This window comes from Manis javanica, chromosome 1, assembly GCF_040802235.1.
Source record: "Manis javanica isolate MJ-LG chromosome 1, MJ_LKY, whole genome shotgun sequence".
Taxonomy (NCBI): domain Eukaryota; kingdom Metazoa; phylum Chordata; class Mammalia; order Pholidota; family Manidae; genus Manis; species Manis javanica.
The window spans coordinates 220,213,549-220,229,413 of NC_133156.1; the positions used below are offsets into that span (position 1 = coordinate 220,213,549).

Sequence of the window (15,865 nt, forward strand, 5' to 3'; positions counted from 1 at the left end):
TAACTAGACATTAAGTAATCGCACAAATATAAAACTAAAACTGTTATAAATGCTCCAAAGATGTAAAAGATACTATAATAGGGGTTTTGCTCTGGTCAAGGAATGACCTGTATAAGTGACAGTTGAGTTGAGAACTGCATGTTAAGTAGGAGTTAACTATATCAGGGAAAATGAGAACAGAAAAGGCCAGATGCTGGGGTTGAGAGAAAGAGACTGAAAAAGACAGGTAGGGGTCAGGGATGCAGGATCTTGTAAACCTTTCAAGTAGTTTGTCATAAGAAAATGGGGTGCCATTGAAGCACATAATGAAGTAAGGGGTAACATACTTAGATCTGTGTTTTGAAAAAAAATCACTGGTTGCATTTGGAGAACCAATTAAGTTATTAGCAGAGTAGTCTTCTAGTGTCATGTTTCTGTATTGTAAGTATCTGAACACTCACACAATAATAATGGCTTTCTGTCATCCTGAAACAAAAGGTTTTACATTTAACCTTGAATTAATACTCTGAATACAACAGTAATGAGTAAATACTTGTTCCTTTCTATATGAGACTTTCACATCCTAAACCAGGGCTTTCATCCAGGGACAGGATGAAAGCACAGTTCAATTTACAGCTCCCCTAAGTCAGGTGCCTCACTTTTCATCCAACTTTAAAGACCTGCTTTTTTCCCCAAGCAAACTGACTGGCTTTACTCCGTGGGCTTACTCTGATTTCCTATTGCAATGTCAAAGCCTATAAAAAATAGAGTGTTACTACTCTTGATATCTACAGGGGCTAGTCTGGATAAAATATAACTGCTTGTGTTCTTCTTTCTGCAAATGCCTGTTCAAACTGTGGTTGGAATTCTTTCCCAGTTCACTCCTTATAACCTTTCATCAGGGACTTGGTTCTTAATTCTTTCACCACTTCTTTAATCCTTAGTAATCTACTAGCAGTTGTGTGTGGCTGTTTATTTTCACTTTCAAAGACAGGTTTTCAGTGAATGGAACAGCAGAGCATAGTTACAGTATGCTTTTTCTAGGAATTCAGTTAGGAATTCAGCTGTAGTCTAGAGTCAGACAGTCCTGGGTTGAAATGTCTGAACCAACACCTTAGGCAAATTAACCTAAGTCTCAGTTTCCTTATCTGCAAAATGGAGATAATAGTATTTCCCTTAGGATTGTCTGTGAATATTAAATGAAATTACAAAGGTAAAATGCTGTAACACATTGACTGGAACATTTAAACATCTAGTAAATCTTAGGTATTAATAAGGATCAAAGAGCTAGGTAACAGTTGCTGGGAAAGAGGGGAGAGATGCTAAAAGGCCAATTCTTTGTCATTTAGCCTATGGTAGATTGTATTTACTTTCAAAAAGGAGTGAACCAATAAAAATTATGCTTGGAGGTGTTGCAAGAGAAGAGATTATATTAGTTAATCCTGTTGTCAGGGAATGGAACAATGACTGAGGCATGACCCCTACCCTCAAATATTAAGAGTCTAGCTTCTCTTTTAGTAAAACTTCATTAGCTATTGTTAATCTCATCAGGATGTGGTAAAAATAAATAGGTGAAATTCTGAAATAATCAGGTCTCATTATAGAATTAGAATCTTAAGAAATCTGTCAGGCCTGTCTTCAGACCTGTGAAAATCTGGAATGCTTCATAAGAAATAAAAGGGATCACTAGTGGTAGTATATCATTCTGGTTCTGTTTCAAATTGAGAAATGTCAGAGAAATACTCTACTTTTATAAATATAACTTGAAAGAAAATTACGGTGTGGTTGACTGAAAGTATTTCTAGTTAATATAATTATTTTCTAATATAATATTGTTCAAATCCACTTAAATCCCAACAAAAATGAGATATGCAAATAAATTATGGTACTTATACTATGTCATGATGAAAAATCAGGATTTCAAAGACTAAATGATGAGATTGGGAAATGCTTTATAACAAGTGGGAAAAAGCAGGCCTAGATAAACTATGGTTCTAATTTTTTTAAAATTGAAAACAGAAGAGTGTATAGTATTATAAAACTATAGTAATCAAAACAGTATGATATTGGCATAAACATAGATCAACAGATCAATGGAACAGAATAGAAAGCCCAGACGTAAACCCACAAATACAGTCAATTAATTTATGATAAAAGCCAAAAATTGGAAATGGTTAATCCCTCCAATAAATAGTTTTGGAAAAATTGGACAGCCACTTTCAAAAGAATGGAACTGGATCACTATCTTACCACTTAAACCATGCACAAGAATCTACTCAAAGTGGATTAATCCTGAAGGTAAGAACTAAAACCATAAAACTCCTAGAAGAAAACAGTTAAGCTCCTTGACATTGGTCTTGGCAACAGTTTTTTCAGGTTGACAATAAAAGCAAAGCCAACAAAAAAACAGTAGGACTACAAACTTCTGTGCAGCAAAGGAAACCATCAAAAAAATGAAAAGGCAGCCTACAGAACAGAGAAAATATTTGTAAACCATATATGTGATAAGAGTTAATGTTCAAAATATATGAAGAACTCAAACAGCTCAGCAGAAAAAAAAACCAAACCATTCAAGACATTTTTCTAAAGATGACATAAAAATGGCCAAAAGGTACACAAAAAGGTACATCACTAATTATCAGGGAAATACAAATGAAAACCACAAGGAGATATCATCTCATACCTGTTAGAATGACTATCAAAAAGAAAACAAATGTTGGTGAGGATGTGGAGGAAAGGGAACCCTTGTACAGTCTTGGTGATAATGTAGATTGCTGCAGCCACTATGTAAAACAGTATGGAGATTCCTCAAAGTCAAAACAATTATCAGACGATTCAGCAATTCCACTTCTGGGTATTCATTCAAAAGAAACAAAATACCTTGAAAAGATATCTGCACTCCCATGTTCACTGCAGCATTATTTACATACAATAGTGAAGACATGGAAATGTCCATTGATGGATGAATAGATAAAGGGAAATATGTATATATACATACACAGTGGAATATCAGCCTTAACGAAGAAGGAAATTCTGCCACTTGTGACAATGGATGGACCTTGAGAGCACTATGCTAAGTGAAATAAGTCAGATAGAGAAGGACAAATATTGTGTGATCTCACTTAACATGTGGAATCTAAAAAGTCCCAGACTCAGAGAACTGACAGGGTTGTCAAGGATGTGGGGGTGGGTGTGATATGAGTGAAGGTGATCAAAAGTTACAAACTTCCAGTTACAAGATAAATCCTGAGGATGTAATGTACAGCATGGTGACTGTAGTTAATGATACTGTATTGTACATTTGAAAGTTGCTGAGAGAGTGTATCTCAAAAGTTCCCATCACAGAAATAAATTGTAACTGATGATGAATGTCAACTTATTGTGGTAATCATTTCCAATATATACACATATCAAATCACTGTTATATACCTAAAACTATACTACATGCCAATTATATCTTAATGTACAAGAGTATATGGAAGAAAACTAAGTTAGTCACTGATAAAACTGGATGGTGAGATTACAAGAAAATTAATTTTCTTGAAACTTATTTTGCACAAAGTAAACATTGCAAAGAAAATAGTTCAGGCTCTTAAAATACTTAATACTTAACATTTTGAAACCCATGTTTATTAGGTTTCAATTTAACATAAGTCACATTAAAAATCTTTTAGTTTAGGTAAGTTAACAGAGCAGATAATGACATGACAAATAGTAACTGAAAAGAGGAAAACTTATAATACTAATTAACTCATATTGTGTTATACAGATTATTCTTTACCCCTGCCTGTAAAGACTGACTGTAGGCCAATAAATAACTTGGATTTATTAACAACTAATTAACAGTTATTGCATAAATCTAATTCTGACACATCACTAAATCATACCTTGAGAACAGCTATAAGCATGAGAAGGATCAACTATTGTGTCCATTGAGAATGAGTTGTGTGATTCCACGGAATGTTTCTCCATCACCTTTGTATCACTGGATGAAGATGATGATGAAGACAATCCCAGCCTAACATATCTTCCTTTTTTACCACAGAGTGAACAATCTACCGGTGTGGCACTAGGTCCCCGGGGCAGTTGAACTTCATCTCTGTTGTAGTGTCTAACAGCTCCACTGTGGTGCACAGAGCGTTCTCGTTGCCATATATAATGGGTTGGAGCAATGGCCATAACCTATAGTGGAAAGCTTTCTTTTAGGATTTGATAATACTTTAAAAGTAAGTACAAAAATTGTAACTCAAGAACAGCTATCTCTAATACTAGATATAAAAAATCTAAGTTAATGATGTTTGGGAGAAAAAAAAGCATCTCTAGTAAATCAGTAATAACTATAAAGTGATTCATTGCTTGGATCCTTAAGATAATAACTGACAAAATGTTTAAATTATTTTTAATAGAAAATAGGGATGAAAAAACTCTAGGCTTTTCAGTTCTGAATATTTTAAGTTTGGGAAAGATAATACAGTTCGTCCAAAACAACACATAATTAACTTTGGAATGTATTAGGTTGAAAATAATATTTTTAGTTGAGGATTCCAATAATGTATGTTAGGCTAATCTTAAAATGTTTGCAATTATGGCAAGGGATATAGTAAGAACACAGATAAGTTACTTAAACTCTTTATTCCTCAGTTTCTTGTCTGTAATATGGAGAGAATAATAGCGCCAATTTTAGAAGGTTGTTGCATGAATTAGATGAAGAATTACTTATAATGAACTTAAGATTCCTCACTACACATCAGGTACTGTTCTCTAAAGTCTTAGATATAAAACTGCCTTTAGAGTCAGGATAGATTTGTTTCTCAACCTGGTTCTGCCACTTGTTAGCTGTATGATACTGGGCAAATTAATTTCTTTTTGAGGCTCTATTTCTTCATGTCTAAAATGGGGATACTGTCTCACAGGATTGTTCTGAGGGCTAGATATGCATAAAATTCATATCCCATAGTAAGCATCTGGGAAATGATGTCCATCTAAGAAGTCAGACTAGGGAAGTGTACTATGTGTTGACTCCATGATGTCTATAATTTATAAGTAGCATGTTACTTCTAAGCAAAAATGTTTATAGCAGTTATCAATGGCCCTAAAGTAAGTGAGAATTGTAGAATTTGAGAGCCAGATGGTGCCTTATTAATTGCCTAGACTAGTGCTTTTTCACATTGTTTTGAGGAGCCCTAGGATTCACATGTTATATTGGAGGTTCTGGGAGGGGCTAAGGGAAAACAAAGCCGGCAGAGAACCTCAATTTTGAGGTTGGTGTAAAGCTTTGTTTGGAAAGAAAGGTTTTTGCTCTCAAAAATGAAAACGATCTTGATTGATTCAAGATGGTGGCATGAGAAGTGAGACAGAGAACTCCTTCCAAAACCACATATAGTACGAAAATATAGTTAATAGAACTAATCCTAAAAGAGCAACAGGAAAGAAGGCTGCACCAGACTGCATACACCTGGAGAACAGAGCAGACATCACGAAAGAGGGTAAGTACCAAAGCCTTGATCCGGCGGGACCCAAGTCCTTCCCCCACCCAGTTCACCGGCGGGAGGAAGAGAAATGGAGCAGGGAGGGGGTGGAAGCCTAGGACTGCTGAACACCCAGCCCTGGAGATCTGCTTTGGAGCACAAACTTACATTGCATGGTGCTCTGGAGATTAGTGGGGCTGGAAAGCTAAGACAGGTGGAGTACTTGAGACACTGAGATTCCAGCCATTTGTGGAAAACAGGGATCCACATCCGGCTACTCTGGGACAAAGGGAAGGTGGGCAGTCTGAGAGACTTAGCAGTGAGAGGGCTGCTGAAGGAGTGGGGATTGCACAGAGCTTGCTGTGTGGTAGAAGGGATAGGTGGACAACATTGTTTGGGCATGCTCTGCCCAGCAGGTTGGGAACTTTGAGGAGCTTCAGGTGCTCAGTTCCCCTGGCTGGCTACTCAGCTTCAAGGCCCCCCACTATGATACGCAGCCTGCTGCACCTTCCTCCTGGCCTGCTAGCACCAGCTTGCAAACTGGGCACTCACTGTGCTGGTGTCAGGCCAGCCAGAGGGAGGCCCCACCTACAACAGTTATAGATGCAAAGCATAGAGGCTTACACCTGTGTGCTCGGTCCACCAGCTCTGACACAAGACAGACACTGCAGCCGGGAAGCAGGAAACAGCTCTTTCCTCCCTCCAGGTGTCAGCGCTGCTCCCCTGCAACCCCCAATCTCACTCCAGGGGCTGAGCAGATCCAGAGACTAGAGCTCCTGGGCACTAGAGGGCACCACATAGAAATATGAAACATCAAAGAAACCTGGTTCAGACCAAAATCTCACAAATCCCAGAAAAAGGGCCAAATGAAAATGAACTCACTAATCTTCCTGAGAGTTCAAAATAAAAATCATAAACATGCTCATGGAGGTACATAAAAATATTCAAGAACTCAGGAATGAATTTAAGATGGAGATTCAATCATTCAATTCCACATCTGAGATGAAACATACAACAGAGGAATTTACAAGCAGATTAGATGTAGTAGAGGAGACAGTAAATGGAAGAGGAATTAGAGAGGAGGAATACAAAGAATCTGAGGCACAGAGAGAAAAAAGGATTTCTAAGAATGAAAGAATATTAATATCAATCCAATCAGAACAATATTCGCATTATAGGGGTACCAGAAGAGAGGAGAGAAAAAAAGGGATAGAAAGTGTCATTGAGGAGGTAATTGCTGAAAACTTCTACAGTCTGGGGAAGGAGATAGTCTCTCAGGCCATGGGGTGCACAGATCTCCCAACATAAGGAACCCAAGGAAGACAACACCAAGACATATAATAATTAAAATGGCAAAATCAAGGATATTAAAAGCAGCTAGAGAGAGAAAAAAGATCACATATAAAGTAAAACCCATCAGGCTATCAGATTTCTCAACAGAAACCTTACAGGCCAGAAGGGAGTGGCATGACATATTTAATGCAATGAAGCAGAAGGGCGTTGAACCAAGAATACACTACCTGGCAAGGTTTTCATTTAAATTTGAAGGAGGGATTAAACAATTTTCAGATAAGCAAAAGCTGAGAGAATTTACCTCCCACAAACTACCTCTACAGTACATTTTGGAGGGACTCCTATACATGGAAGTATTCCTAAGGCTAGATAGCTGTCACCAGGGGAAATAAAACCACAGCAAAGTAGAACAATTAATTACTAACCAGATGCAAAATCAAATCTACTACCCCCAAAGTCAATCAAGGGATAGACAAAGAGTACAGAATATACCTAATATATAAAAAATGGAGGAGAAAGGAAAAGGAGGAAAAAAGAAAAAGAACCTTTAGTTTGTGTTTATAATAGCATACCAAGTGAGTTAAATTAAAATTAGACTGTTAAATAGGTAATTACCCTTGAACCTTTGGTAACCACAAATCTAAAGCCTACAATGCAATAAGTGCATACCTATTGATAATCACTCTAAATGAAAATGGTCTGAATGCACCAATCAAAAGACATAGAGTCACTGAATGGATAAAAAAACAACCCATCTATATGCTGCCTACAGGAGACTCACTTCAAACCCAAAGACATACACAGACTGAAAGTAAAAGGATGGAGAAAAGATATTTCATGCAACTAATAGGGAGAGAAAAGCAGGAATTGTAGTACTTGTATCAGAGAAAATAGACTTCAAAACAAAGAAAGTAACAAGAGACAAAGAAGGACATTACATAATGATAAAGGAGTCAGTCCAACAAAAGGATATAACTATTATAAATATGAATGCACCCAATACAGGACAACACAGGATCACCTACATATGTGAAACATAAAGGGGGAAATAGAATGCAATGCATTCATTTTAGGAGATTTCAACACACCACTCACTCCAGCAGTCCTAGGCTTCCACCCCACTCTGTCCAAAGGACAGATCAACAAGACAGAAAATAGATAGAGGCACTGAATAACGTATTAGAACAGATGGACCTAACGGACATCTACAGAACACACCATCCAAAAGCAACAGGATACACATTCTTCTCAAGTGCACATGGAACTTCAAGAATAGATCATATACTAGGCCACAAAAAGAGCCTCAGTAAATTAAAAAAGATTGAAATTGTACCAACCAGCTTCTCAGATCACAAAGGTATGAAACTAGAAATAAATTACACAAAATGAAAAAGCCCACAAACACATGGAGGCTTAATAACATGCTCCTAAATGATCAATGGATCAATGACCAAATAAAAAAAAGATCAAGCAATATATGGAGACAAATGACAACAATAATTCAACACCACAAAACCATGAGTAGCCAGCCAGGGGGACTGAGTACCATTTGTGGGATGCAGCAAAGGCCATGCTAAGAGGGAAGTATATGGCAATACAGGCCTACCTCAGGAAAGAACAACCCCAAATGAACAGTCTAAACTCACAATTAATGAAACTAGAAAAAGGAGAACAAATGAGGCCCAAAGTCAGTAGGAGTGACATAATAAAGATTAGAGCAGAAATAAATAAAATCGAGAAGAATAAAATAGAAAGAATCAATGAAAGCAGGAGCTAGTCCTTAAGAAAATAAACAAAACTATCAACAAAATGGGTATAGAGACCAAGTACCTCAACATAATGAAGGCCATATATTACAAACCCACAGCCAACATTGTACTTAACAATGAGAAGCTGAAAGCTTTTCCTTTAAGATCAGGAACAAGACAAGGATACCCACTCTCCCCACTTTTATCCAACATAGTTTTGGAGGTTCTAGCCATGGCAATCAGACAACACAAAGAAATAAAAGGCATCCAGATTGGCAAGAAGGAAGTTAAACTGTCTCTGTTTGCAAATGACTTGATATTGTACATAAAAAACCCTAAAGAATCCACTCCAAAACTACTAGATCTAATATCTGAATTCAGCAATGTTGCAGGATAAAAAATTAACACACAGAAATCTGTTGCATTCCTATACACTAATGATGAACTAGCAGAAAGAGAAATCAGGAAAACAATTCCATTCACAATTGCATCAAAAAGAATAAAATACCTGGAAATAAATCTAACATAGGAAGTGAAAGACCTAGCCCCTAAAAACTACAAGACACTCATGAGAGAAATTAAAGAAGATACCAATAAATGGAAACACATCCCATGCTCATGGATAGGAAGAATTAATATTGTCAAAATGGCCATCTGCCTAAAGCAATTTACGGATTCAATGCAATCCCTATCAAAATACCAATGGCCTTTTTCAACAAACTAGAGCAAACAGTTTAGTTCTGAAATTCATATGGAACCACAAAAGACCCCGAATAGCCAAAGCAATCCTGAGAAAGAAGAATAAAGCTGGGGAATTATGCTCCCTGACTTCAAGCTCTACTACAAGGCCACAGTAATCAAGACAATTTTTTACTGGCACAAGAACAGATCCACAGACCAATGGAAAAGACTAGAGAGTCCAGATATAAAGTCAAGCATATATGGTCAATTAATATATGACAAAGGAGCCATGGATATACAGTGGAGAAATGACAACCTCGTTAACAACTGGTGTTGGCAAAACTGGACAGTCACATGCAAGAGAATAAGACTGGATTATTGTCTAACCCCATACACAAAAGTAAACTTGAAATGGATCAAAGAACTAATGTAAGTCATGAAACCATAAAACTCTTAGAAGACAACATAGGCAAAAATCTCCTGAATATAAACATGAGCAATTTTTTCCTGAATGTACCTCCTTGGGCAAGGGAAACAAAAGCAAAAATGGACAAATGGGACTACATCAAGATAAAAAGTTTCTGTACAGCAAAGGACACCATCAGCAGAACAAAAAGGCATCCTACAGTATGGGAGAATATATTTGTAAATGTCATATCCGACAAGGGGTTAACATCCAAAATATATAAAGAACTCACACACCTCAACGTCCAAAAAACAAATAACCATATTAAAAAATGGGCAGAGGATATGAAGAGACACTTCTCCAAAGAAGAAATTCAGATGGCCAATGGGCACATGAAAAGATGTTCCACATCACTAATTATCAGGGAAATGCAAATTAAAACCACAATGAGATATCACCTCACACCAGTTAGGATAGCCAACATAGAAAAGACTAGGAACAACAAATGCTGGCGAGGATGCGGAGAAAGGGGAACTCTCCTACACTGTTGATGGGAATGTAAACTAGTTCAACCATTGTGGAAAGCAGTATGAAGGTTCCTCAAAAAACTAAAAATAGAAATATCATTTGACCTGGGAATTCCACTCCTAGGAATTTACCCAAAGAAAACAACTTCTCAGATTCAAAAAGACATATGCACCCCTATGTTTATTGCAGCACTTTTTACAATAGCCAAGATATGGAAGCAACCTAAGTGTCCATCAGTAGATGAATGGATAAAGAAGAGGTGGTACATATACACAATGGAATACTATTCAGCCATAAAGAAACAAATCCTACCATTTGCAACAACATGGATGGAGCTAGAGGGTATTATGCTCAGTGAAATAAGTCAGGCAGAGAAAGACAAATACCAAATGATTTCCCTCATTTGTGGAGTATAACAACGAAGCAAAACTGAAGGAACAAAATAGTAGCAGACTCACAGACTCCAAGAAGGGAAGAGCAGTTACCAAAGGAGAGCATAGGTGGGGAGGGAGGGAGAAGGGGATTGAGGATTAGTATGATTAATACACATCGTGTGTGTGTGGGGATCATGGGGAAGACAGTATAGTACAGAGAAGACAAGTAGTGACTCTGTGACATCTTACTACACTGATAGTGACTGCAGTGGGGTATGGGGGGGACTTGGTAATATGGGTGAATGTAGTAATCACATTGTTTTTCATGTGAAATCTTCATGTGTCTATCAATAATATGTTAATAAATGAAATTCTTAAAAAAAGACAGATATTATGTATATGAAGTATTTTAAAACCTTACCTCCTCACAGCATCTCCTACTTACAATAGCTCTATAGTCAATTCTATCCCAGAGTTCGTCCCTTAACTTTAAGAAATTAGGGAACAATTTTCTCCAGTTCTTTCCTAAAGCCCATGGAAAAATTTCATATTTGGATTCTTCTTCATCTTCTTCAACTGTATTAGCCAGATACCTAACAAAGAAGACCAACAACTCAAAAAAGAAATGGGTAAAGGACAGGAATGGCAGTTCACACAAACTAAAGTACAAATTGCTTAGAAACACATAAAAGATGTTCAGCCTTACTCATAATTAAAGAAATGTAGATAAAAAATGGAGATACAGTGAATTTTACCTTATTGAAATTTATATTTTTGTATTCCTATAAATCTTGAGCTTTGTTTTGGGATGTAGTTAAGTTACTTGGAAACAGTCTGATCCTTTAAGGTCTTGCTTTTATGATTTGTTAAGTGGATCTGGAGCAATGTTAGTCTTGGGCTTATCATTCCCCACTACTGAGGCAAGACCTTCCTGAGAATCCTGTTATCCTGTGAATTACAAATGTTTTCATTCTGGCTGGTGGGAACAGGCACCATTTCCAGGTATGGGTGAATGTTAGGCTGTTCCTTCTAATAATTTCTTATGGTCTGCCCCACACTCAGGGAGTTGCATTATATGCTTATGGAAATCAGTATCCTGCCAAATACTTGATGGGGGATCAGGCATGCACAGAAGCAGGAAAACAGAACCCATAATTAGAATCATCAAACAATCAAAACTGATACACATGATCGAACTAATAGATGAGGACATATAATTATTCCAGATGTTCAGTAAGGTAAGTAGACACACTGAAAGTTCACTTAAAGTGATGAAAACTACCTGTACAATGAAAAAATACACTGAGTGGGAGTAATAGCATATTAAGTATTACAGAAGAAAAGTTTTCTGTATTGAAGACATAACAATATACACTATCTAACATGAAACACAGAGAAAGAGCATCAATGAGCTGGGAGAATTACAAGATTACAGTACAGGTGACACTGATGTCCCTAAATGGTAGTGAGTGTGTAGAAAAAATATTTGAAGAAATAATGACTGAAAAATTTCAAAAGTTGATGAACACTATACACCCACAAAGAAGCTCAAAGAACCCCAAAGCACAAAACATGAAAAAAATTACACCAAGACATGTCATAATCAAACTGCTCAGAACAGATGATACAGAAAAAATCTTAAAAGAAGTCAGAGGAAAAAAAAGACAGATTTAAAAAAACAGGAACGGGGGAACGATGGAGCAGATTTCCTACTGGAAACAATGCAAGCCCCGTGGTTGACTTTACAAGAAAAATGGGCAACTTAGAGGAAAAAAAATTACAAAGCACGTAAGGGAACAAGGCATCATGAATAGAAACAGACCCTCAAGTCTGAAGATACTGGAGTTAATAGACAAACAGCAAAGAAAAAGAGGTCTTAAAAGCAATCAGAAAGGAAGTCAAATGGTTCCAAGTAGAAGGTTTGAGAAGCAAGAACATAAGCAAACATAAATATGTGGGTAAACCTAAACAAATGTTGAATGTATAAAACAATAACTATGTCTGTCTGGAGGGAATCAGGTAGAACTACAGAATTGCAAAACAAGAGAATATAAATTGGGGAGTGATTAAAGTTAAAATGATTAAGTTTCCTGTGATTAAAAAAATTGGGTAATTGCTAAAAGAATAAATATAGACTGAAAAATTTCCAAACAAGTAGAGGGAAAAAGAGTGTCAAAAATAAAAATTAAAAAATTTCCATAGCAGCAGACAAAAATGGCGGGGAAAGAAGAAACAGAAAAAGTGGGACACAAAGTATGTAACAAGGTAGTAGAAAAAATCCAAATATATAAGCAACAGTATTATTCTGCAGTGAAAATGAACTATAGCTACATGTATCAGTATAAATTAATCAGATTCATAGTATCCTAAAGCAGAAGGAATACAGAATAGTACACGATTTTTTATATAGCTCAAAAACAGGAAAAATAAAATAATATACTTTTTAGAGGTATATAAAGAGAATAAAAGGAAGAAAGCAAGACAATTATATGTGGAAGGGAGGGGACTTTAATTGGGAAACTGGGTACTGTGAGCTTCTAATATTTTGGCAATATTCTATAAGTCATGGGTACACGAGTATTTGTTTTGCTTTTATTTCACACACATACACACACTATTATTTTGTAGATATTCCACATTAAAAATTTTATATGGCACAGGAGTATATAGTACGCTTCTATTCATGTAATATACACGAGTTCATGTGTAGAGAATTATTTCTAGACAGATACAATGAAACTTTAATTGTCCTTGAGAAGGGATGCCAAGATATGAGGAAGACTTACTTTTTAATTGTATACACTCATGTATTTTTAAAAAACATGTATATATTTAGTTACATTAATATAAATGAAGATCTACATAATACTTTTCCTCCCTAAATTTAATATTACCTATCTTAAAGCACCTCATTGTTAAACCCATTCAGTTATACGAGTCAAATCATGTTCTCTGTGATATTACATAATTTCTTACTTTAGTATCCTGGTAGTTCGTAGTAAAGGGTAAACAGAGCTAGTAGTTGGCCCTTTTTATGTGTGCTGACTAAGTGAAACATGGAAAATCTATTATGTACTATGGTATCAGGACTACATCATGATTCTATTCTAGATTAATAATTTTTCAGGCTTAACATGATGAAATATTTGTAGTATACATGTAAGTTCTCTTCTAATTTGAAATAATTTTCCTGAAGCAGAGTCCATTTCTTTTTCATAATAGTTAATTATGTTTATTTGAATAAAGAATTAAGAATATTCTATGTTAGTCACTGAAGGATGCAGATAAAGTAAGGCACATGTTCCTTGCCGTTAAGGAGCCTATGGTCAAGTAGAAGAGGCAATGAAGTATAAAACAAATAACTGTAAAAGAGAATATAGCACATGATAATAGAAGTATTACAAGAATATATAGAAAAGAACTTGAGTTACATTGTTTGAGAAAATATTTGATGAGAACAACTATTTAGTGGAAAGAACACCCTTGAGTCAGACTAAACAAAAAGTATGTTTAGATAGAAAATGGAAATTCTAATTCATATTATTTTTAAAATGGAGCTTGTAATACAACATGCAGTGCAACTTCACTACATCGGATAAGCTGACAGTGCTTTACTGGTAATGACTACCAAAAAAATACAAATCCAACTTCAAGCATCTATTAAGATTTAAACTAAAGCTTCTTTTGATTTGTTTGTAATTTTTAGGTGAGAAAAAAATTACAAGATAGATATTGTATCAACATACTTTGATAATACAATACTAAGAGATATAAACAGCAATATAGCTTAGTTGATCAATGGCTGAATCTGGCTATTGGCAAGTCACACCTGAATTTGCCTCTCAGCTCTGTTGCTTACTAACTTTCATGATCTTGGAAAGTGCTTAATCTTCCCAAGTCTGAATTTCCCTATCTATAAATGGAGATAATTAAAAAATATATCTCACAGGGAAAAAATGAACTTAGAAAAATGAGCTTTGAGGTGCCTTGCACATAATCATTTTAGATAGTACTATTATATTCCCCAAGTTAGCAATCAACACCAAATTTTATATTGAGTGCATTTTTCTCTATGCATGGTGAAATGTGTCTCTTAAATACATGCAGAAATCAGTTTCTTCCAGTCGTTTTTCTTGAACCACTCTGATTCTGAATTAAACAGACTAAGTAAAAAATTATTCTTCAATGCTAAAAGCTGTTGTGGTATTTAAAATAAGTATTTTTATATGTAGGTCTCTAAGTGCTTAAAATTATATTCATAGGTTTCCAACTACAGCAATATATCCAGGTATTGGGTAGAAAAGGTTGTAAGATTGAGATAGACATTCGAAACAGATAATTTATATGGAGCATTCTGAAAAATGTAAAAAGTACAATACAAAATCAAGTGAAATACTGAATAATAAATTTTAGGCATATAGCAGGATAAGATGAAATGAAAATAGAAACAGCCTGTTTAAAATAAAGTATCATATATTTATAAATAACTACCACAAAAGTCATGTAGTAGAAAGCATACTTACAGAGCAATAAAGAAATTTGTCCTGGTATGTTCACTAATAGTAAATTTAGCTCTCTTGAAATAAACAAAGGTCATAGCCAAAAGATACTAAAGAGAAAAAAGTTAAAAATTAATAATGTTTTGCTTTCCTAAGTAAAACTGCTTTAAAATAGTTACCTTTAAGATGAATAATGAAACAATAAAGCATTATTTATCCTTACTATAGAAATACCTTGTTTTTAGTCCTTATTTCTTAGCTCCGTATAATTCATATGAACAGTGAGAAATAGTTCCAGACCATTTATCATGATTAGGATTATAACTAGAATGAACTCCTAAATTTTATTAGTCAATATTTTTTAACCAAAAACTCAATTTTTTTCTATCTTAAATTTCAAACCTATAGAGAAGTTGAAATAAAAATAAAACAAATAGCTAAACATCCTTCACCTACATTCTCCAAATATATTAATATGTTGCCACATTGGCCTAACGTGTATACACAGAATTCTTATTCTGAACCATTTTAGTTGCAGACATCCATATTTGCTTTTTAATTTCTAGGCAGAAATTAGAATAACGTGGCTCTGTTTTCACTGGGAAAAAATGTGCTTTAAATGCATGTTAGAAAGACACGTTTAGCCTGATATTAGGCTCTACCTGTTGAAATTCAAAACAAGTTATGCTATGGATGTATTCGATTTCCTCTCATAAAATGCCTATTCATCTTACATTCAGAGGATTGGCCATGAAGGGGATTCCAAGTTTTCAAGGTAAACTATCAGTAGAGGACTCATTTCTTGAAATGTTAACATAGTCCTGGCTAGTTACTTTAAAAGCACTGCCCTCTGCTGTCCAACAACTTTAATTACTGTAATGTACTTCAA

At 35.4% G+C, this 15,865-nt stretch overlaps 1 protein-coding gene across 4 annotated transcripts in view; it reads right to left on the minus strand.

Annotated features, from left to right (window-relative positions):
* The window catches only part of SPDYA (speedy/RINGO cell cycle regulator family member A), a 38,039-nt gene that overhangs the window by 12,463 nt on the left and 9,711 nt on the right, over positions 1-15,865 (minus strand). For all 4 annotated transcript variants that reach the window (XM_073214891.1, XM_073214886.1, XM_073214887.1 and 1 more), the window contains 3 exons: positions 15,001-15,086; positions 10,899-11,070; positions 3,867-4,161 (listed from right to left, as the gene is read on the minus strand). In XM_073214891.1, the coding sequence (XP_073070992.1) occupies positions 3,867-4,161; positions 10,899-11,070; positions 15,001-15,086 (553 nt within the window). The remainder of the gene's footprint in view (positions 1-3,866; positions 4,162-10,898; positions 11,071-15,000; positions 15,087-15,865) is intronic.